This window comes from Gracilinanus agilis, chromosome 1 (genome assembly GCF_016433145.1).
Source record: "Gracilinanus agilis isolate LMUSP501 chromosome 1, AgileGrace, whole genome shotgun sequence".
NCBI lineage: Eukaryota > Metazoa > Chordata > Mammalia > Didelphimorphia > Didelphidae > Gracilinanus > Gracilinanus agilis.
This window is the reverse complement of record NC_058130.1, coordinates 537,536,318-537,559,668: the sequence shown is the minus strand read 5'-3', so window position 1 is coordinate 537,559,668 and position 23,351 is coordinate 537,536,318. Positions and strand designations below refer to the sequence as shown.

Here is a 23,351-nt window from a genome sequence, read left to right as displayed (position 1 = left end):
GCTCGCTTAGAGTCTGTATCCCCAATTATATCCCGATCGAACCATATGATCAAGCAGTTGTTTTTCTTCTGTTTCTACTCCCATAGTTCTTTCTCTATGTGAATATCATTCTTTCTTATAAGTCCCTTGAAGAATTTTTTAATTCAAAGTTTTTCTTTTTGTTTACCTTATTCAAAATATGTACTGAAAATTTTTAAAAATAGAGGGGACAAAGGCCCATTGAATCCATTCGGATGGCAAAGTCATGCATTGGATTCTATACCTTGAAAAACAGGCCACAGGAAGAATGTATGACTTTGTCATCTGCATGGATTCAATGGGCCCGAGTCCCCTCTGTGGCCCTCAACAAAAACATATTGCTCAGAAATATGTATACCTTTTACCTTACTCCAAGCGTAAAATTCTATGTTAAGGGGGCAGCTGGGTGGCTCAGTGGATTGAGAGCCAGGCCTAGAGATGGGAGATCCTAGGTTCAAATCTGACCTCAGACACTTCTTAGCTGTGTGACCCTGGGCAAGTCACTTAACCCCCATTGCCTCGCTCTTATCACTCTTCTGCCTTGGAACCAATACGCAGTAATGATTCTAAGATGGAAGATAAGGGTTTAATAAGCAAATAAAATAAAATAAAATTTGATGTCAAGTCAAAAATAGGTAGATGAAACTTTTTTTAACTTTTTTAATTGTTATAATTTAAATCATATTGAAGGTCTCAATAGAGTGAAAAAAGGCTAAGATGAAGTATTTTTTTTCTTCTTAGTGTCTAAGTCAGTTACTCTTAGAAGTAGTGAATTAGCTGTAGCCATTAACTCTAAGGTCTGTTGCACTCTTGATACCATTCCCTAAATGGCTTTTTGTGACTGGGAAATACATAGATAATAATGCATACATAGCATGTTGAAAGTTGCAAGGAACCTTGTCCAACCTCCTTATTTTACAGATGAAAAAATTGAGGTCTAGAGAGATTAAGAGACTCTGTTATTCAGTTGCGTCTTAACTCTTTATGATTGCATTTGGGGTTTTCTTGGCAAAGAGACTGGAATGTTTTGCCATTTCCTTTTCTAGCTCATTTGACCAGTATGGAGTTAAGTGAATTGGCCAGGGACACACAGCTAGTTAAATGTCTGAGGCCAGATTTGAACTCAGGAAGATGAGTCTTCCTCACTCTAGGTCCTTATTTATCTGCTTCCCCACTTATTTGCCCCTTAAAGGACTTATCCAAGGTTAAAGTGTAAATATGCCTCCACAGGCAGACTTAGATTATTACCCTAACTTGGGTACAATCTACATTTCTACATTTTTCACTTTTTATCAAATTATATGGTTTTCATAATAAAAGTTATTTAAATTTTGTTTTTTCAACTCATCATTAAAACAAGTTTTTTTATTAAATCCATTTTTAATGGATAGTTTTGTTTTGTAATGGAAGCCAAAGCAATTGTTTATGTGAGTAATGTCAGAAACACAGTGGAGCCAGTTAGACTAAACTTTTTGATAGAATACTGTGATTAACTTTTCTAAAGAAGCTCTTATTACTTTTGTTTAATTATGAGACTGCAGAAAAACATGCAGAAATTATAATTAATTAGGTAGCAATTCCAAATCCCTGAGTGAATATAACCTTAGAAATCAATGTGTAGAATTTTCCAAAGAGTAAACAGTGAAAGGAATACATAATATGGCAAATAAATGTTTGAGTAAGTTCTTGTGCCAGCTTGCTTCTTTCTGAGTTGATGGTAGGACAAAGCCATTTTCTACCCCTACCAGTACATGTGATCAGGGTCTTCATTGGTGTATGATATCCCAAACAAATTCTATCCTCTTTAGACCATCCCTGCAGCAGGAACTATGTCATGTGAAAGGCAGTGTAAGGTTGCTGAGAGGAGTTGGGGGGATATGATAGCTTCAAATATTCACATATTTGAAGGGTTGTCTGTGTTGAGGAGCAATGAGAGGTGTTCTGTGTGAAGGCAGAGACAGAACCAGGAAGACTGGGTGGAAGCAGCAGGGACCAGAGAGTTCCTAAAAATGTTATAGTGAGTTCCTCAAAACTGAAGAGATAAGAGTCCCTAGCATTTATAAACCCTCTACTAGGTGCCCTTCAGTCAGCTAAGACCTTTACAAATATTCAAAATTTACATATCTTTGCAAATATTAAGCTCTTTACAAAAATCTCCTTGGATTCTCACCATAGCTGTGAGAGGTAAGTGCTGTTATATCCCCATTTTAAAGTGGTGGAAACTGAAGCAGGCAGAAATTGCAGAAGTTGCGTGAGTTGCTTGGGATCACACAACTAGTAAGTGTCTGAGGTTTGTTTGAATTGGGTCTTCTTGATTCTTGACCTATTGCACCAACTGGCTGCCAAAGCTCGAAGATAAGAGGGTCTTCCTACATGGAGTAGGAATTTGGACAAGGGAGTCTTTGAGATTCTAACCTTCTAAGATTCTGTGTTTTTTAAATCTATAGAATTGAGACACATTAAAAAAGGAGGAAATGAAATTAGGGAGATAACTCTCTGAAGTCATGATATAAATGAGAATGAAGCCAACATGATGGTGATGGTAAATGTCTGTGTCCTTTAGATGCCATCATGGGAAGAGCACTTGGTTTGACATCAGAAGGCCTGTAATTAAATCTTGCTTATAATTGTAGGGCCAGTCTGCGGGAGAAGGTAGGATTAAGAATATGAGTAGAGGGAAATATATAGGCAATCAACCAGCATTTATTAAAGCTGTACTTTGTTCTAGGTACCATATTAAACCCTAGGAATTTTTAAAAAATAAAAACAAAATTCCTACTCCCAAGTAACTTTTACTTTTAACAGAAGAGAAGCCATGTGAGAGCAGTATCTACCCAAAAGAAATGTTAAAAGAATAAGTATTATAAACAAAAGATGGATAAGGAGGATGGGCACTGGCAGGTGGGGGTTAGGGGTGTAGATGGTGATGCTGGTGCCACGGCTCGAAGGCACAGGTGAGGAAGTATTCTCCACGTGGAGGTTGGGAGATGGAGAATGAAGGACTGAGAGAGAAGATCAATTTCACTGGATCAGGAGAGATGTCCAATGAAGTTGGACAAACTGGTGAGAGTTAGGTTGTGAAGAGTTGTAAAAACTTAAACAGAGAAGTTTATATTTTATCCTAGAAGCAAAGGAGGTTAGCTAGGTGGTATGGTGGATAGAGTGCTGGGCTTGGAATCAGGAAGACTCATCTTTCTGAGTTGAAACTTGGCCTCAGATACTTCCTAGCTTTGTGACTTGAACCCTGTTTGTCTCAGTTTCCTCCTCTATAAGACAAACTGAAGAAGGAGATGGCACTCTGGTGCCTTTGCCAAGAAAACCTCAAATGGGGACACAAACAGTCAGACATGACTGAAATTACCCAACAAAAGAGGCAACAGGAAGGCACTGGCATTGATTGAACAGGGAAGGGACATGGGATTTGGTAGCTCTATGCATGAAGGGAGGAGCTGCCAGTATTACTGCATGCCACAGTCTCACTAATAATTCATCCTTTGGCCAGTTACTTTTCATGTGTGAATTACTAAACTTATTTCTCTTACATAGCTGGGGACCTCATTAAAGAGACGTTTATAGCCTTCTGGAGTTTTATGCAATTAGTATAGTGTTATCCACAAACAAGACTGTCTGGAAAACTTCCCCATCTGTAGTGAATCTTTTTGCCATTTGTGTATCTGATTCAATCCTTCTTGACTTGATTTTCCTGGTGTCATTTCTATTTGATATTTACATATTTGATTTGATATATAGGTGAGATATTGAGATGCCAAGAGTTCCAGATAAATGGTTCATTGAGAGGTCACAAGTCCCAAATGTCAGTAGAAATGTTTCTACTGACATTTATTGATGATCACTGATGAGAGTCATAATTGGCTTAGAAATGCTGATATATGTTTTGATTCAGTAGTACTACTACTAGGTTTGTATCCCAAAAAGATTTTTTTTATTTTTTTAAAAATATTTATAGCAGTTTTCTTTGTGGTGGCAAAGATATGAAAATTGAAGGGATGTTCATCTGTTGGGGAATGGCTGAACAAATCGTGGTATATGAAGATGATGGAATACTATTGTGCTGTAAGGAGTAATGAATAGAATGATTTCGGAAAGAGCGGAAAAGACTTATGTGAGTTGATGCAGAATGAAGTAAGCAGAATCAGGAGAATATTGTCCAGTGATCAGTTGTGAAAGATTTGGTTACTCTCAGCCATACAATGATCCAGAACAATACTGAAGGACTTATGACAAGAATGCTCTCTACCTCTAAAGAAAGAACTGTTGGAGTCAGAATACAGATGAAAGCATACAATTTTTCACTTGTTTATTTGGGTTTTGGGTTTTATGGGAGTTAATACATAACTTACATCTTACATAAATGAACAATATGGAAATATGTTTAGCATGATAATACATGTATAACCTGGATCAAATTGATTACCACATTTGATAAGGAAGAGGGAAATGGAGGGAGACATTTTAGATCACATAACTTCAGAAAACATGTGCAAAATTATTATTACATGTAAATGGTAAAATTAAATATCTTTGCCAAAAAAGTATACCAGTGGGGGATGGAATACTGGTATATGAGTGGACTTAGATTTAACCTTAGGTTCTGGGGTTTTGTTTCCCACCTCCCTAACGTCTTCTGTTTTATAATGTTCTATTATTGTTCATCATTTTCTGTCATCTTCAATAATATTTTGCAAATGAGCTTGCTTCCCAACTGATCTTGTCCTTGGCCATCACTTTTGTGCTCTTGGCAAGTACATCGTGCTTCCTAGTTGAGGTGGTTTCTGGAACAGAGAACTGGTTATTTTGGCCTTTTTTCCATTTCTGTAACTCACAAAATTCCTTGATCCTGCCCTGCTGACCAGCAATAAATATTTTTCTCAAGATCAGAATTTTCTTCCTTGTTGCTGATCAAGAGAACAGAGGTAGAATAGAAGGGAGAAGTAACAGGAAGTGGAAGAGAACAATATTATTGAAGGCAAGGAGTGAGATTTAAGGATAGTGCTGGTATCCTTGTGTAGAATTGGGCTGGTTATGTGTTATGAATAGGAAAAAAAAATCTAAAATGTAAGGACTTCATGGAAAAGTCATATGAAAAAGAAGTGTGAATGCTGGACTAGTCATCAGTGTTCCAGCAATATATTGGGGTGTGTTGTAAGAGTTGTGATAGCATTAAAAAAAAACACACTTTGGGACTACCTTAAGCGAAAAGTAATTTGCTTTTCTTTCCAATATTCCTCTTTTTATCTTGAAGCAAACATGGTAAGTTTCAGCTATATTTCTAAAGAAGAGAAAACTAGGCATTGAATCAATTTGTAGAATCAGATGTAAAAAAAAAAAGAGTATTTGTCAGAATATGTTGGTTTGAGTCCTGGCTCTGATCCCTATTAGCTATGTGTTGGTTAGACCAATTTAAAGTTCTACCAGTGTATTTACATGCCTGTCTTTCTATAATAGCCTTTCCAATGTATGCCTCTCCTAAATTTTGGTCATCCATGTCAACTTCTAGGGGTATATTCAAAGGGTTATTTTAATATTTTTTGTTATTACTATTTGTTACATACTTTCAAATGATCATTTAGAGTTTGTATTCTTTTTTTTAAAATGTCTGTTAGATAATGGCTGTTGATGCTAGGTACTTTTGTCAATTCTCTATATAGTTTGCCTAAAGGTCAGGCTTTTATTAGTGATATTTGGTGCAGATATATTTTACCACTTGACATTTTCTTTTCTACTTTCATTGATTTTATTCATGCAAAAGCTTTTTAATTTTATGTAATGGTAATTATCTATCAATTTTTTGTTAATAGGACTATTTTCTAGTAATGGATCTTATAAGGAATGTATAAATCTACCCTCCGAGCAGCCTTTTAAAAAAGTACACTTTTTCCAAGGGTGACAGTGATTTCCTTAAAAATGACACAACTTTAAAAAACTTTTCATTTACTTCCCTCTCCCCCCCCCCCCCATGGTTACATGATTCTTGTTGTCTCCCTTCCCTTTTCCCTCCCCCTTCCTGGAGGTGACAAGCAATTCCATGTATTTACATGTATTATCAGTCAAATCCTATTTCCATATTATTCATTTTTGCAATAATATTTTAAAACTAAAACTTCCAATCATGTACCCATAGAGCCAAGGGACAAATCATATGTTTTTTCTGCATTTCTACTCCCACATTGCTTTCTCTCGATGTGGATAGCATTCTCTCTCTCGTAAGTCCCTCATCATTGTCCTGGGTCATTGCATTGCTTTTAGTAGCAAAATCAATTACATTTGATAGAAAATTACACCACTTTTAATGATGTTTTGAATATTTTGCAGGCCTAACTGCTGATGCTAGAATAGTAATTAACCGAGCCCGTGTGGAGTGCCAAAGCCACAAACTGACTGTTGAGGATCCAGTCACAGTGGAATATATAACACGTTTCATAGCAACATTGAAGCAGGTAAGCATCTGTCTTTTAATAGGTTTCCATCTCACATCCTCCAATGAATAATCTCTTTCACCCATTAATAATAACAGTAATAATAACTGGCACTTCTATAGAACTTTAAAGTTTATAACATTCTTGACCAATATTTACTCATTTTATCTTTACAACAACTCTGGGAGGTAGATGCTATTATAATCCTCATTTTTACAAGAAGTATCTGAGGCTTGATTTGAATTCAGGTTCAAAATCATTAGATTTTCTTTTTTCTTCTAACTAGTTAATTCCAGGTTCCATGAAAGCAAGAGTTGTCTCCATTTTGACACTGAATTTTCCCCAGACACCTAGAATAGTGATTTGCAGGATCTAATTAATAAATGTATGCTCAATTTAATTAAATGGAACTGACTGGGTGAAGGAGAGCAAGGAATTGAGGAGAAGGCCAAGGTCACGACCATGGGAGTCCCAAGGATGCTAGGGAAGTATGAAAGAGGGAAAGAGCATGAGTCTGGTTTTGTACACGTTGACAATTGGGAGGAAAGGCTATATACCAGGCACAATAGACAGCTTGTGCAGAAAGTATGGAAACAGGATCTAGAATGCCATGTTTGGAGAACAGCTAATAAATTTGGCATTCCAGTTGGCTGCAGAGTAAATAGAACTAGATCAAAGGATAGCAGAATTAAAGCCAGCAAGAACCTTAGAGGTCATTTAGGCCAATCTTCTTATTTTACAGATGAGAAAATCAAAATTTGTTAGCCCAGGAGAAGTGACTTGCTGCAGGTGGATATTCACATAGAATCCAGCCTACTTTGTGAGGCTTTATAAGACCTATATAAAGTTTGTAGTTTATACTAAAGACAAGAGGGAGTCACTGAACATTTTTTTTTTTAACAGGGGAGTCAACATGTTCAAATCTATACCTTACAGAGATTTATTTTGTTTTGTTTTTTTTAAACCCTTAACTTCTGTGTATTGACTTATAGGTGGAAGAATGGCAAGGGTAAGCAATGGGGGTCAAGTGACTTGCCCAGAGTCACACAGCAGGGAAGTGTCTGAGGCCAGATTTGAACCTAGGACCTCCTGTCTCTAGGCTACTGAGCTACCCAGCTGCCCCCAGAGATTTATTTTGGAAGTTGTGTAGAAGATAGATTAGAAAGACTGAGAGATAAGGTGACCTTATATAGGAGGATAGATAAGGAGGCTAATACTCTGTCCTGGAGATATTTTATTTTTATTTTTAACTTTATAAACTTTTAATAAAAGGATCTTTTTTAAAACTTTAATTTAATTTTTTATTTTTTCCCATGGTTACATTATTCTTATTGTATCCCTCCTTCTCTTCCCTCCCTCCTTCTGGAGTTGAACAAGCAATTCAATCTGGGTAATCCTGTAGATATTTTAAAAACCAACAAATTTCTTATCCTGTCCCACATTTATTAGTGTTGTTATAAAGGTATAGTACATTATGACTTATGAGTCTTAAGTCCCATGAAGTTATACTAAATTTTTAAAAAGGAGATCAAGAAATTTTTTAGCATTATTATTTGAGAAATTAATTAAAAACAAATCATGGGAGGCAGCTGGGTAGCTCAGTGGAGTGAGAGTCAGGCCTAGAGACAGGAGGTCCTAGGTTCAAACCTGGCCTCAGCCACTTCCCAGCTGTGTGACCCTGGGCAAGTCACTTGACCCCCATTGCCCACCCTTACCAATCTTCCACCTATGAGACAATACACCGAAGTACAAGGGTTTAAAAAAAAAAAAAGAAAAAAAAATCATGGGTAAAAAGTTCCTAATTTCTGTACATAATGCTTTAGGAGATACAATGGGTGATAAAGAATAATTCTTTCCTCTAAGGAGTTTATAATCTGTAACCTCAGGTAAATCAGTTAAAGGCTAGACCTCAGTTTTTTCATCTGCAAAAGATGAAGAGAAAAAAGCAAAAAAAAAAAAAAAAAAAGGCTTTGGATTAGATGTCACCCAAGGTCCCTTCTAGCTCTAAAATATGTGGTCATTTATTATTAATATTTAAAGGAACTTTATAACAAGTTAAGAGTCATTATGGTGTGGTATAGAGAAATTAGAGGTTTAGTGAAAAAGGGAAGTATTAGGACAAGAATTTATTTTAAAATGTGTAGGAAGAAAAAAAAATGTGTAGGAAGAAGGGGGATTTGGGGGAGAAGGAAAGAACATGAAACATGTAACTATGGGAAAATATTCAAAATAAAACTTAAAAAATGTGTAGGAAGAACCTTAGTGCATAGAGAATTCACTTTGTTAGGAGTATTTGGGTTTAGTAGACTTTGCTACAGGGGTGTGTTATCTCCTGTTTGTACTGAATTTACTGCCATTTTCAGCATGAGCATTTACATCTCTGAATTCAACAAATGATACAAATCAGGGCTTGATTTATTATTCATTGTTACAGAAGCACCTGTGAGGCGTTAAAGAGCTGGGCCTGGAGTTAGGAAGATCTGGATACTTATTAGCTAAGCAAGTCACGTCACCTCTGTGCCTCAATTTTCTGAAATGTAAAATGGAGATAATAATAGCCCCTATCTTCCAGGGTTGTTGTAATGATCCAATAAGATCTATTTTAAAGTGCTTAGCACTTTAAAATAGCCCAGTGCCTAGCATATAGTAGGCACTATATAAATAATAGTTATTATTATTATTGATTTTCTAGACCCAAGTAAGTAATGGAAAAATGTTAATAATGCAGATTAAGAGTGTGTTATAAGTATCCCCTTCAGAGCTGGCTGATAAACACTAGCACACTTCTGCTTTTAACTACCTCTGAGATATGGCTAACTATTGAAAATGAGGCTTCTTAATTTTTGTATCCAGCCAGAAAATTACCTTCTGTTAACAGCTTGTTAAAACTAAAAATTATTAAAACTCCTTTACCTCCAGAGATACACACAGAGCAACGGACGAAGACCTTTTGGCATTTCTGCTTTAATTGTGGGTTTTGATGATGATGGTATCCCAAGGTTATACCAGACCGACCCATCTGGTACCTATCATGCTTGGAAGGTAGGTACTACTCTCTTGGATTTAGACGTAGAAGGAGTCTGTTCCTCTTCAGTGTTTGTTGTACACTATCATTTTATGATGTACAACAAAGCTGTCTGTCATGTCAGAATGTCAGTAGTTACATGAATGTATCCCACCAGCTTCCAAAAGGAACGCCTGCTATTTACTACAACACTGGGTTAGAGATGGTTAGAGAAATTTCTTGATTTATTGTAAACATGGTAGTTTCCTTTCTTTTAATAAGATTGTGGTTAGGTACCAAAAATAATCATGAATTTTTAAAATAATTATAAAAATAATAAATTTATTAAATAAAAGAACTTATTCTTTACAGTGAGGCAGATTGGTATAAATGGGCAGCTGCTGGACTTATTTCAAGAGACTCAAGTTCAGTTTTCCTTGTTGATATGTACTGTGTGATACTGGTCAAGTCACTTAACCTCTGTTCTTCAGGGGCTTCAGCTCTAAAATGAGGCCTAATAATAACCCTGCCCACCTACCTCACAGGGTTGTTGTGATGAGTTCTTTTTATAAACTTAGTAGTCCTATATAAGCAACGAGATAGTATTATTACAAATCAGAGATGGTATCTTAGGTGCTTATTTTTGCTTGATGTTGTCATCCTTTTATAAATAGTGAAATTATTAAACTCAATTAGACCTACTTGCAGTTGTATACAATTTAATTAATTTAAAAAGTAAATAGTAAGTAAAATAAATAATTAAATTAAATTAAGTAAATTAAATTAAATTAAAATGTTGTAACAACTTGTATGTCAGTCTTGCCCCTCATCACACTTCTGCCTCCCCCAAGTTTCTTTTCTTTTTTTTTAAACCCTTAACTTCTGTGTATTGGCTCCTAGGTAGAAGAATGGTAAGGGTGGGCAATGAGGGTCAAGTGACTTGCCCAGGGTCACACAACTGGGAAGTGTCTGAGGCGGGATTTGAACCTCGGACCTCCCATTTCTAGGCCTAGCTCTCAATCCACTGAGCTACCCAGCTGCCCCACCTCCCCCAAGTTTCTGACAGTTGATAAGAGTCTCTTGGGTTCCAGATGGCTCTATTGGACACTGGCTTGTGAACCCTGGTACAAAGTCATTTAACTTCTTAGTTACCTCCCACCCCCACCCCAGCAATCTTCTAGGACCGTAAATTTGATCTGGTTTACCAAAGGGAATTATTTATCAGGAGCATCATGCACAAAGAGAATCATAGGTCCAATATGAAACGAAGTCATTATTCATATTCTTTGTCCATTTATTTTCAGTTCATTTTTCCTCTTCCATGGACATAATGTGTGTGGTGCCTTCCATGAGAGAAGTCAGGCAGAGAGGGGAAGGATTTAGGAGAGAATACAATGAATTCGAATTTTAGCATGTTCATTTTGAGGTACCTACGGTGACATGTAGCAGGCTACTGACTAGAGATGTAAGACTGTAGCTAAGAGAGAAGAGGGCTGACTGCCCTTTAGAGAATTACCTGCATAGAGGTGACAGTTACATGCGTGTGAATTGTTGAAATTATTGAAAAAGATAATGGGGGGCAGGGCAGAGGACTGCCTGGGCTCTATTCACATGTAGAAAACATGGATTTGGAACCAGCAAGGCTTATTAAGAAGGATCAGTCAGTCGGACAAAAGAACCTTGTCAAAGCATTGTCCTGAAAACATAAGAATTCGGAGGGAGGATGAGGCAAGGAGGTGGGAGGTCGGTAATTCTGCATAAAGATGAGAACTAAGAAGAGACTGCTGAATTTAGCCATTACCTTAATGGAAAGATCAATGGTGAGTTGAGTGATGACCACTGAAATTATATTGCCAGGTGTTGAAAAATATGAAAGTGGAAGCAATAAAGATGGACATTTTTCTTGGATATTTTATATGGGAAGGAAAGGTGAGAAATAGGACTGTACCCTTGAATTGATGATAGAATCAAGTGGAAGTTTTATTGTGTTTTTTTTTTCCATGGTTTGGATGCCAAAAGAGAAGTTAAAAAGTAGGGAACGAGGGTATAAATGACTAGAAGAGATGGGACCAAGGGCATAAGTAGAAGAGTTCACTTTTGAAAAGAAGGGTTCCCTTGACTTTTTTTTAATCCCTTATTCAGATGATAAGCAATATCCTTTGTTTCTGCTACATGGCTGCCACAAAAAGTAGGGCAATAAATGCTTCTGTTTAGGTGGTGCCAGGGAGAGCCCTTGAATCAGGAAGAGCCAAATTCTAATCTAGTCTCAGACACTAGTTGTGTGATCCTGAGAAAGTCATTTAACTTCCGATGGCTTCTTTTTCCCAAACTTGTAAAATGGGGATAATATTAGCACCCACTTCCCAGGATTTTCGTGAGGATCAAATGAAGTAATATTTGTAAAATACTTAGGATAGCATAGTTAGTGCTTAATAAATACTTGTTCCCTCTCCATGATCCTTTATAGAATCAATCAACAAATATATTTTAATTGTATGCTATGTGAGATATACAGGGGATATAAGTACAAAGAATAAAACAATCATACTTGCAACGGGTTCTAAGATTTAGAGCTTGAAATAATTTATAGAGACCATTGAGTCCAACCCACTGCTTCATTTTCAGATAAGAAAACTGAGACACAGATAAAGTAATTTGCCCAGGATCAAAAAGGTAGTAAATATTTGAGGTAGGACTTATCTCAGATCTTCCTCACCTCCAAATCCAGTGCCTCTATCCATCCTGTTTGGGATAGATATGGAACTTTTTTTTGTTATTTATTTTATTTTTTCAGTAATTAATTTAGAATATTTTCCCATGGTTACATGATTCATGTTCTTTCCCTTCCCTTTTCCCTCCCCCCTTCTGGAGCTGACGAGCAATTCTACAGGATTATGCATGTATCATTGTTCAAAACCTATTTCCATATTATTAATATTTGCAATAGAGTGATCATTTAAAGATGGGACTTTTTTTTTAAACTATCTCAGATATATATAGGATTTTTGGATCAAAAGATTTAGACAGTGTAATCACTTTTTAAGCATAATTCCATATTGCTTTCCAGAATGTTTGAACCATTTCACAGTTCCATTGACAGTGAAGTGTAACTTGTCTTATGTTTGTGCAACTCTGCCATAATTGTTATCATCACTTGTCATCTTTGCCATTTGTTCATTTGTGAGTTAAAGAAACCTCAAGGTTATTTTGATCTGTATTTATTTTGTCCTTTTTTTTAAAGTTTCTATTTTATTCCAAGTTTTCAATTTTTTCTCTTATCTTCTCCCCACCTTACCCATTAAGAAGGCAATAAAAACAGAACCCATTACACATAAGCATGGTCATGTAAAACAAATTCTTATGTTAACTATGTCCAGAGAGAAAGCAAGAAGAAAACACCTGTGTTTTAATATCCTTCAACTTTCTCTTTGCAGACGAATAATTGCTTGTTTAACCCGAGTCCTTTGAAATTGTGACTGTCATTGTGTTATTAGAGTTACAAAGTCCTTTATCTTTATAAAATGAAAATGACTTGTTTTTATAACTTGTTTTGTTTCTGCTTACTTTACTTTGTATCAGTTCATTCAAGTCTTCTCCATGTTTCTCTGAAATCATTCCTTTTGTCATTTCATGATGCATGATAGTGTTTCATCACATTCATTAGTTTCCAATTATTTGCCATCACAAAAAAAAGGAGCTATAAATGTTTTTGTACATCTAAGACTTTTTTCCTTTTCTTTGATCTCTTTGGAGGGTTTAAATCTAGCAAGTGTATTACTGGGTCAAAACATAAGCATTATAATAGCTTTTTGGGCATAGTTCCAAATTGCATTCCAGAATAGTTGGGCAAGTTCATAGGTCTACCAATAGTGCATTCCCATATCCCTGCCAGCATTTATCATTTTCTATTTTTATCAATCTTATCGGGTATGAGGTGGTATCTCAGAGTTGTTTTAATGTGCATTTTTCTAATTATTAGGGATTTAGAGAATTTTTTTATATGGCAGTTGAGAGTTTTGATTTCCTCTGAAAGCTACCTGGATCTTCTTTTATCTGGGAATTACTCATTTGTAATAATCTCCAAGGCTATTCTGGATAATAAGACAAATCCTATATATACAAAACTCCTCAAGGCTACCTCGTGTCAATAATTGGAAAATAAATGCAGCGATATTTGTAATTATCTTTTCTTTTTCAGGCAAATGCAATAGGCCGCAGTGCTAAGACTGTTCGTGAATTTCTGGAAAAAAATTATACAGAAGGCACTATAGCAACTGACAGTGAAGCTATCAAATTGGCAATAAGAGCACTGCTAGAAGTAAGTTTTCTGGCACGGTGCTAGCTTATGATAAATTGCTTCAAAAGAGCTTGTTTCCCTTTCCTTTTTTTTCCCCTATTTTTTTCCTTTTTCCTTTTTCCCTATTGGTTTATTAAAACATAAAGTATTCTGTGGAAACCTTTCTAATATTGTGCTCATATCACTCTAGGTTGTTCAGTCTGGTGGAAAAAACATTGAACTTGCTATCATAAGAAGAAACCAGCCATTGAAGGTAGAAGTGATTGATTAAAAAGAGAATTTTATAAAAAAAAAAAGTATCTGAGCTACAAATCTCCTGACAGAAATGGTTCTCATTAACACCTGTGCACCTCAATCAAATGCAGAAATGTCCCCAAACATCTGGTGATGCCTTGTGACATGACTCCTGTTTTCTCTTCCAGACTGATGCTTTCAGCATTACTACTCAGTCATCATGCACTCATTTGTAAATAGATTATAGTCAGCAATAAGAGTGAGAGTAAAGAGCCTGAGAGCAGTAATATAGGAAACATGTTTGAAGATAGATTTTTTTGAAAATCAGGTCATAGGGAAAACTCCCTTACTTTTTCTAGGTGAAACAGTTGTATGCACAGTATCTGGCACTCTCCAAATTGCTTAACAAATGCTAATTGAGAATTCTGGCAAATATTACATGGTTTTGCTGTACATATTTGGTAGGTCTTTGTTGGTAGTGAATTCTGTGATGCTAAAGCAGATTCGGTGATTCAGTGGATAGAATAGTGGTCCTAGAGTCAGGAGGACCTGAATTCATAAATGGCCCTAGACATATTAACTGCTGTTAGACCCTGGGGAAGAACACTTAAATTTCCATTTCCTCAGTTTCCTAATCTGAAGAAATGGAGGTAATAATGGCACCTACATCTAAGGATTATTGTGAGGGGAAAATGACATTTGTATAGCGCTCTATAAATGCTAGCTATTTGTGGTTTTGGTTGATATAAGGCATTCCTACTTCCTTTTACTTGTCCTAGCTTGCTCTGAGTCATCGTGCACTTTTCAGAAGATGAAAATAATCTAATAAATAATGAAAATAAAATAATATTTAGATACTCTAAACAAAAATTTGCTGTTATCTTTGGGGAAAGTATAATCCAAGGCATGGAAAGGTTGGAGTGGGGGAGGTCTATGAAGGAGTCCACTTTGGCTGGAGTATCTTATATTCGTAGTATATGAGACAAAATTAGCAAGATAAAAATCTTAATTGCCATGTAACTTGGAGTGGTTTGCCATTTCTTTCTCCAGCCCTTTTTGCAGATCAGGAAACTGAGATAAATAGGGTTAAATGATTTGCCCTAGAAATACCCAGCTAGTTAAGGTCTGTGGTTGCATTTGAACTCAGATCTTCCTGAGCACTTTTATTTATTGTGCCACCTTACTGGGTAATGGAGAGAAAAGGTAAAACTTTTTTTTTTTTTGGTAACTTATTCTAAATTTTTATTAAATTTTTTCCATCATTATGTGATTCTTGCTGTCTCTGTCCCCTTTTCCCTCTCTTTTCCTGGAGATGACAAGCAGTTCCACTGGGTTATACGTATATTATCATTCAAATCCTATTTCCTTATTATTCATTTTTGTAATAGAGTCATCTTTCAAAACCAAAATCTCAAATTGCATAAGAGGTAAAACATTTTAAAAGAAGGAAACACTTTTCAAAAGAAATAAAACTTCCTGAAATATTTTTAAGAATATTTAAAAATTATGGTCAAACTTTCTTAGTTGAGAGCAAATGATGAAGCATGATGTCCTTTTCATCTCTTTGAGGGCAAGGATTGTCTATCTTTCATTATTTGTATTAATCCACAATGGCTCTCATGGGGGATAGAACAATATAATAGATGCTTTATAAATAAGGGTCTGCCAATTAGTTGATTAGTAGAATAGATAGTATTTGGCTTTGAGGGGGTTAAGGTAGATGGAAGAGTCAAGGATGACTTTGAGATGACAAATCATGGTGTTGGAGAGGATTATCACAGAAATAGATGACAGGGTCAGGTTTATGAAGTTGTTAATTTAATCAATTCCATTTTGTACCTGTTGAGTTGGAGGTGTTTATTGGACATCCAGGTGGAAAAGTTGCCTATGCAGGCCTGAAAATGAGTAGAAAGCTTAAGGCTCAGTAGATGTATAGATTGGGAAATTACCCGCATAGTGATGCCATGTGAGCTAGTGAGAACAGAAGGGATCTGAAGTAGGTTAGGAAGAGAAGTAAATAATCCTTTTTTTTTAATCCTCTGTTATTTATTCCATTTATTATCTATCCCTCAATTTGTTAGCTGATAGAAATAGATGAATATACTGTATCACCCAAATAATGAAGAAAAAGGAGAGATCATATGATTTATTTGCTAATGAAACAGGTTGTGAGTGGTAATAGTACACTATAATTAAAACAGTGGGGGAAAAAAAGGCAAGTTTTTTTACCTTGGTTTTTTTTTCTTGGACATTTCTTCACCCAGCAATTTTAGAAAAGAAACACTACATGAATGTGGTACACTATCCTCTTAAAGTTGGGCTTTTGAAACTTTAAATTCATATTATTATTGTGGAATAAAGGCAGTTAAATGCTTTTCAATGGGTCTGTAGATATAATTGATATAACTGAAAATTATTTTTTCTTTCATTTGTTCTCTTCAAAGAGTACATCATTAATTTATGTATTTTCTCTGAATATTTAATCAAAAACTAGTGATTTAGAAAGTAAATTTAACTTTTTTCCATTTCAGATGTTTAGTGCCAAAGAAATTGAATCTCAAGTTGTGAATATAGAAAAAGAAAAGGAAGAAGCAGAGAAGAAAAAATCAAAGAAGGTGGTTTAATGCTTTGTTTTTATACCACCACTTAAAAAATTTGATACCATTCAGCAGTTTACTACAATTTTATAGCAAGTAAATTACCTACCTTGTTTGGCTTGTTGAATATACAATTTTTTTGACTGAGCTTTTGGGAGATATGTTTTGTAGCTCCTTTCAATGTATTATATAGATGTCTTCAGATTTCCAGAAACATAATCTTAGTAACAGTTGAAAGTCATGGGATTTTCAACCAGACTTGTGGTTATATTTCACTCATAATCTGAGACTTGTCAGATATGATTTTCTTTAAGAACATGTTTGATATAGCAACTGGAATTTATAGATGCAAAAATCTTTGTTTGAAATTAAATATTCAATAAAGTGTTGAGCATTTACTCTCAATTATGTGTGTTTCTCTGAAGCATATTGCCCTCTCTTCCAATATTGCAAAGCAATTTTCTGAGTTAGGTTAAAAAATTGTAGGATCATAGTTTTAGAATTGTGTCATGTCAGAAAAGATTTATTAAATGCCTAATATTTGCCAGACACTGGCTCAGGTTTGGATTTAGAGCTGGAGAGAGACCTAAGGACCTTCTAAAACCACAGAGATAGTGACAGAATCACACTTTTGATGCGTTAGGAACTCTTGAAACATCCTAATCTAGTGGTATCAAAATCAAACAGAAATGTGTCGTCTAAACTGTACATAGTGATGCCTGCTGGTGCATATTAATAATATTGAATTTTTATTTATTTCATTAAATATTTACTAATTACATTTTAATTTAGTTGAGGGACTCTTGGGAGTGTTGGGCCAATTGTAGGCACTTCTATTTTAATAGATGCCACTTCTTCCCCATCATTAAAACACTGTGTTCTTCATTACTCTTGGAAGTATGTGTGATCAGTATCTGTTCATTCGGCGCCCGCTTCGTGCTTATCCCTGTGATGGGATTGATGGGAGGACAAGAGAAAATTTGCAGGATATGATTCCTACCTTCACATTCCTATTTACATGCTTTTTTCTGGGGAACTGGTTAGAGACTTTACATTTGGCCCATGTATTCTGTTCTGCACATACTATATTTATAAGTCTTTGCTAAGTGCTCTCTTTGTCTTTAGCTGCTTAGCTCCCTTAACCTTGGTTCTTGAGTTCATGATCTGCCTAACCATATTCTTTTTTTCCTGTCTGACTCATTTGTTGTTGCCATTAGAATTTGGTCATCCACTTCCTTGATAAACTCTTCTAAGCCAGCTTGAATTTATTGATAGATTTTCATTTTGGCATATTAGTCAGTTTCCCTGGCCCCCCCAAAAATCTTCCCATAAAAACATTGAGTGAAACTATTTAAATGAGTGACTTCAACTGAAGATTTCTGTTTTCTGTTTTTATATTTCTTTGATTGCTAACATAAAGTAATGATGGCATGCTTTAGATGGAATATTTGGACACTGACAAGTATTTGAATTTTGTTACCTTTTAGAATTGCCTTCATTTGCATTATTGTTGTCTCTCTCCAGATATATATATACATATATATATGTATATATAAACACACACACATACACACACACGGTTCTGTTTCCTTTACTCCATCTTAGTTTTTTCCCCATGTTTCTTCATATTCATCATATTCTTATGCCACAGTTTGTTTGGCCATTCCTAAATAGCTATAGAATTTATGTCCAATTCTTTGTTGGTATAAGTAGTGTTGCTAATTTGGAGTTAGGTAAAGAGATTACAATGTCCATAATCTTTGTCAGTGACCTGGAGATTTCACTTTGAGGCATATATTATACTTTAGGGAGGTAACTGACAAAAAAACCATCCTGTGTAATATTAATATAAAAAATATTTATATAGCACTTAATGTGTGCTAGGCACTGCACTAAGTGCTTTATAAGCATCAGCTGATTTGACCTTCATAGTGATCCAGTGAGCTAGGTGCTGCTATTATCCTCATTTTACAAATGAGGAAACTGAGTCAAATAGACTTGGCCAGGGTCACACAGCAAGGAAGTATCTGAGGGCTGATCTGAACTGACATCTTCCTGAGTTTACGACTATTATTGTATACACTGCATCACCTAGCTGGCACTTTACAACAGCAAAGAACTGGAGTAGGTGGCTATGGATTAAGAAATTCCAACAAATACTGTACACAAATATAATGAAATGTTTATGGTGCTATAAGAAACCGTGACTATGATGAATACAGAGAATCATAACCCTTTATTGGGCTCATAATTGCTGCCTCCGACATGTAATATCTGTGTAATCCAGGGAAAGAAACTTCATTTCTCAGTGTCCCAGGTCATCATCTGAGATGACAAGTATCAGAACCATTAATGAGCTGCAGTAGCAGATGGAAGTTTCTTCACAGGTTCAGACAACTGAACAAAATAATACAAATAAAGCCTTGGGTGCAGTGGATAAGATCTTGGAACCTAAGATTCAGGAAGATATGAATTCAAATAGAACCTTCAACACAGCTGTGCCACCCTGGGCAAGTCACTTATGCCTCAGTTTCCTTATTTGTAAAATGAAGAATAATAACATCTATTTTGTAGGGTTGTGAAGAGCAAATGAATTATTTTTCAATTTAATTTTTTTTCCTGGGCTATACATGTTTATCATGTAAAACATTTCATTATTATTCTTTTTTTATGTAAATAATCTTATAGCTCCAAAACCCCAACTCATATACCCAAATAAACAAGTGATAAATCATGTTTTCATCTGTATTTCTACTTCAGTTCTTTCTCTGGAGGTGGGTTCTATTCTTTTTAAAATGAATTATTTCTAAAGTACTTATCCCAGTGCCTAGTGTGTAAATTGGTGTTGCATAAACATTAGCTGTTAGTTCATAGAAAGATATATATGAGCTAATGCTAAATGAAGTACAAACTAAGAAAACAGCATTCTCACAGTACAAGGAAAACAACTCAACAATGTAAATGAAAAGTAAAGCCATCTTAGTGAAGTGATAGAAATTCAGTGTTGTAGATTTCTAATGGCCGAGCCTGGCCTCCAAGAAAACATTCCACTTCGCTGCTTTGCAGGTGTTGGGGACCCGGGGTGCGAGACAATGCATAACCTCAAGACTTTTTAAATATGTAGTTGTGATAGGCCTGAGAAGCAGAGCTGATAAAAACAGCAACACCTAATGAATGGCAGGAAAAACCTCCCAACCGGTTACATCTGGTAAATGGCAGGAAGACCCCAAATAGCAATACCTAATTAATGGCAGAAAAGATCCCCAACCAGTAACATCTTGTGAATGGATGATAGGAAGCATGTGTTAACATCCAGCCCCCCCAGTTCCTGGAACTCAACTGTATATAAGCTGGCTAGACCTCTCATTCCCTGTTCCATTTGCCTTGGAGGTGGTGGGACCCAAGCTCGAGCTTGCAATAAAGCAGAGTGCCTCTTGCTCTTACATTATCTGGTGTGCCTCCTGATTTGGGAAATCAGAACCGGGCTGAACAGTTGCTGAACCTTTTGTTTCTTTTTTCTATTTATAAGGGATGGTTCTGAAGGACTAAAGGGAGGGGTACAGGGAGAAAGGTAGGTGTTGTAAAAGCAAAAGATGACGATACAAATTTATTTTTTAAAACAGTGCTGCTATAAATATGTTGGCACATTGAAGACTTTTTGCTATTGATTTTTTGGTATCTAAATTCAGTATTGGGAACAGTCACTCAAAAGTTAACATGGGGCAGCTAGGTGGTTCAGTGGATAGAGAACCAGACCTGGGGACAAGAGGTCCTGGTTCTAATTTGGACTCAGACACTTCCTAGCTGTGTAATCCTGAATTATTCATGTAACCCCAATTACCTAGCCCTTACCTAAGTTCTTCTGTCTTAGAACTGATACTTAGTAAAAAAAAGTTAAAACTTAACTAGTTTTTCTTACAGAATTCCAGATTGTTTTCCAGAAAAGTGAACATTTCCATCAGTAAATTAGTATGCCTATCTTTGCTAATTTGTCAAATGTATAGTTATGAGGAAAGGCTCACCAGATTGGGAATTGGGAAGGGTATATTCAGAAATGTATAATGTAAAAGCAAAAGAAGCCCATAAAACTTTTTAAAATGTAACTATAAATAATAAAGACATTTCTGATGAAAAAAAGCTTTAAAAAATGAGACCTTTTAGAACACTGATCTTCAAAGAATCAAAATTTCAGGAGACCCAAAACAGATGCTAGAGTATTTTTTTCTTTGTGTGTTTGGGGGTCAGGGTGAGTCTGAACTTCATCTCTTCCCCCCTACAAAAAAAATCCAAAAGAAAACAAAACATGTCCTTATACACAGCAAGAAAACTTTCCAGCAGAAGAAAGTGGTTGAACTGGCTTTAAGGAAAGGATGGACTCCAGGGACAGTGTGGTGCTGCATTCTAAGTAGGGGAACAACAAAGTCACAAAGAAAAGGAGATGGAGGGTCATTGTGAGGGTCTGAGAGAAGGCCAGCTTCTTTGAGTCATCCAGTACCAGAAGTGAAAAGAGTGAATTCAGTGAAGGATATATTGGACCTGGGTTGTGAGGAAAAATTTTTGGCTTTTAAAAAGCTAAACAGAGGAGTTTATTTTGGAGCTAAAACTAAGAGGGAACCCCTGGAGTTGGTTGAAAAGGAGAGCCTCCTAGTCACATCTGTGCTTAATGAAAATTACTTTGGCATTAGTTTGTAGGATGGAATTGGAGTACAGGTGAGGGGGTGAGGAGTCCAAGTAGTGTTACTGGGAAAATCTAGGGGAGATGTGAGAAGAGCCTGAATTAAGAGAAAGGGTTAGATGGGACGGATATGGAGGCACAAAGGACAATCAATATTTGGCAGCTGATTAGATAAGAGTCTTGGATAAAACAGAGGTTATGAACCTTGGAGACTTATCAGGATGGTGTTGCCTTCTAAATAAAAAAGTTTAGAAGAGGGGAGTATTTGGGGAAAAAAATATCAACTTCCTTTTTAGACACATTGAGTTTTAGATAGCCTTGAAATATCAAATAGAGAGAAGAAATAGAAGGTTCAAGAGAGAACCTGCACATACCCTCCACATAAACATATAATGTATGCACCATATATTTATAATTTGTATATAAATATATCTAATAAATATATAAATGTATATGTGAATTGAATATGAATACAATTCTATATTGATATAAATTTATATGTACATTAATGTATATATGTATTATCTGTAGAGAGATGATAATTAATCTATGAGAGCAGATAAAGTTATCAAGCTAGAAAGTGTTATGAGAGAAGCAAACAGGACTAAGGATAGAACTGTGGGGAAAACCAATAGAGCAAATAAATGATGCCTGTCTGATAAGCCAAAAAGGAATCTGAAAAAGAGCAATTAAATAAGGTAGGAAAAAAAAAAAAAAACACGGGGCAGGGATGGGGGGGAGGAAAATCTAACAAGGAGAGCATGTCTAAGTTCATGTTGGTGAACCTATGGCACACATGCTGGAGGGGGCTGCATCCCTCCCCCTCTCCACATGGGCCTGAGGACATTTCTCACAGGACCCACCCCTCTGCCCAACAGCCAATGGGAGCACTTCCTCCCTCGCTTGTCTGGGGTAATAGTTTGCCATCACTGATCTAGGTTATGAGTGGTGTTAAATGCAGCCAAAAGGGTGACAGAGACTGACAAAGGACTATCAGATTTGGCAATTAAGAGATCATTGTGTACTTTGCAAAGAGCAGATTGCAGAGGGCTGAGTAAGTGAAAGGAGCCTAGGTGGAGGCAGCAAATATTAGCCTTTTAAAAGGTTTGACTGATGACTGTAGGAAAGAAATACACAATTAATTTGAAGGGTTAGTAAAGTGAAAGTTTTTTTTTTCTTTTTTCTTTTAAATTCAAGATGGTGGAGATGTGAAGATGTTTAAAGGCAGTAGAGAAGGAATCCATAGTTAGGGAGAGGTTGAGGTCTGGAGAAAGATGGGGAATAATAGAGGAAGCAATCTTTTGGAAAAGATGGAAGGAGATGGGATCAAATGAAAAAATTAAATACAATTAAGTAAGTGAAGCACTTATCCCTTGGACGACAACTGGTTCACACTCATGCAGTGATTCTCTACTAGGAATGAGTCTTGGAGGAGCAGCTGCAGAGTGCTCTACCCAAGCCACCAAATGTTGTGTGCCAGCTCACTTCACAAGCACAAAGAACTTATTAGGGCCTCCAGTTTTCTCTAGAGGCTGGTTCCCAAGTTCTAATATAAGAGTACACTTTAGTTCCATTCCCAAATCCTAATTCTTTTTGGTTCATGTTGCTTTTACCTACTTAGGGTCCCCAGTTTTACTCCCCCTTTCACTATTGCCCGAAAGAAGGGAAGGAGAATAAGAATTTATATGAAATTAATGTTACACATATTTTATTATATATAGTTATATATTCCATTTAAAGGCAGCTGGGTGACACAATAGATAGAGCACCAGGTGTGGAGTCAGAAAGACTCAAGTTCAAATCCACTTCAGATGCTTATTAATTGTGCTACCCTTGGCAAGTCACTCAAAATGGGGATAATACTAGCACCTACCTCCCAGAGTGGTTGTGAGCATCAAATGAGAAAATAAAGTGTTAACTGTTAGCTATTATTATATAGTATAAGTGCCAGGCCATGTGTAAAGTACTTTATAATTATTATCTCATTTGATCCTCACAACCCTGAGGTAGATGCTATTAAAATCCCCATTTTAAAACTGAGAAAACTGAGACCAATAAAGAAGTCACTCAGCATTAATGCTAAATGCAT

At 36.0% G+C, this 23,351-nt stretch overlaps 1 protein-coding gene across 3 annotated transcripts in view; it reads left to right on the top strand.

Moving 5' to 3' along the window:
• Positions 1-16,614, top strand: part of PSMA8 (proteasome 20S subunit alpha 8) — a 35,830-nt gene extending 19,216 nt beyond the window's left edge. Inside the window, exons 2-7 of one of the 3 annotated variants that reach the window (XM_044658044.1) lie at positions 2,920-2,932; positions 6,352-6,476; positions 9,375-9,497; positions 13,658-13,777; positions 13,947-14,009; positions 16,522-16,614. In XM_044658044.1, coding sequence (XP_044513979.1) covers positions 2,920-2,932; positions 6,352-6,476; positions 9,375-9,497; positions 13,658-13,777; positions 13,947-14,009; positions 16,522-16,614 — 537 coding nt within the window. Of the gene's footprint in view, positions 1-1,766; positions 1,791-2,919; positions 2,933-6,351; positions 6,477-9,374; positions 9,498-13,657; positions 13,778-13,946; positions 14,010-16,521 lie in introns of all 3 variants that reach the window. The other 2 variants (XM_044658042.1, XM_044658043.1) reach the window with 2 other exon arrangements.
• The last annotated feature ends 6,737 nt before the right edge of the window (positions 16,615-23,351 follow it).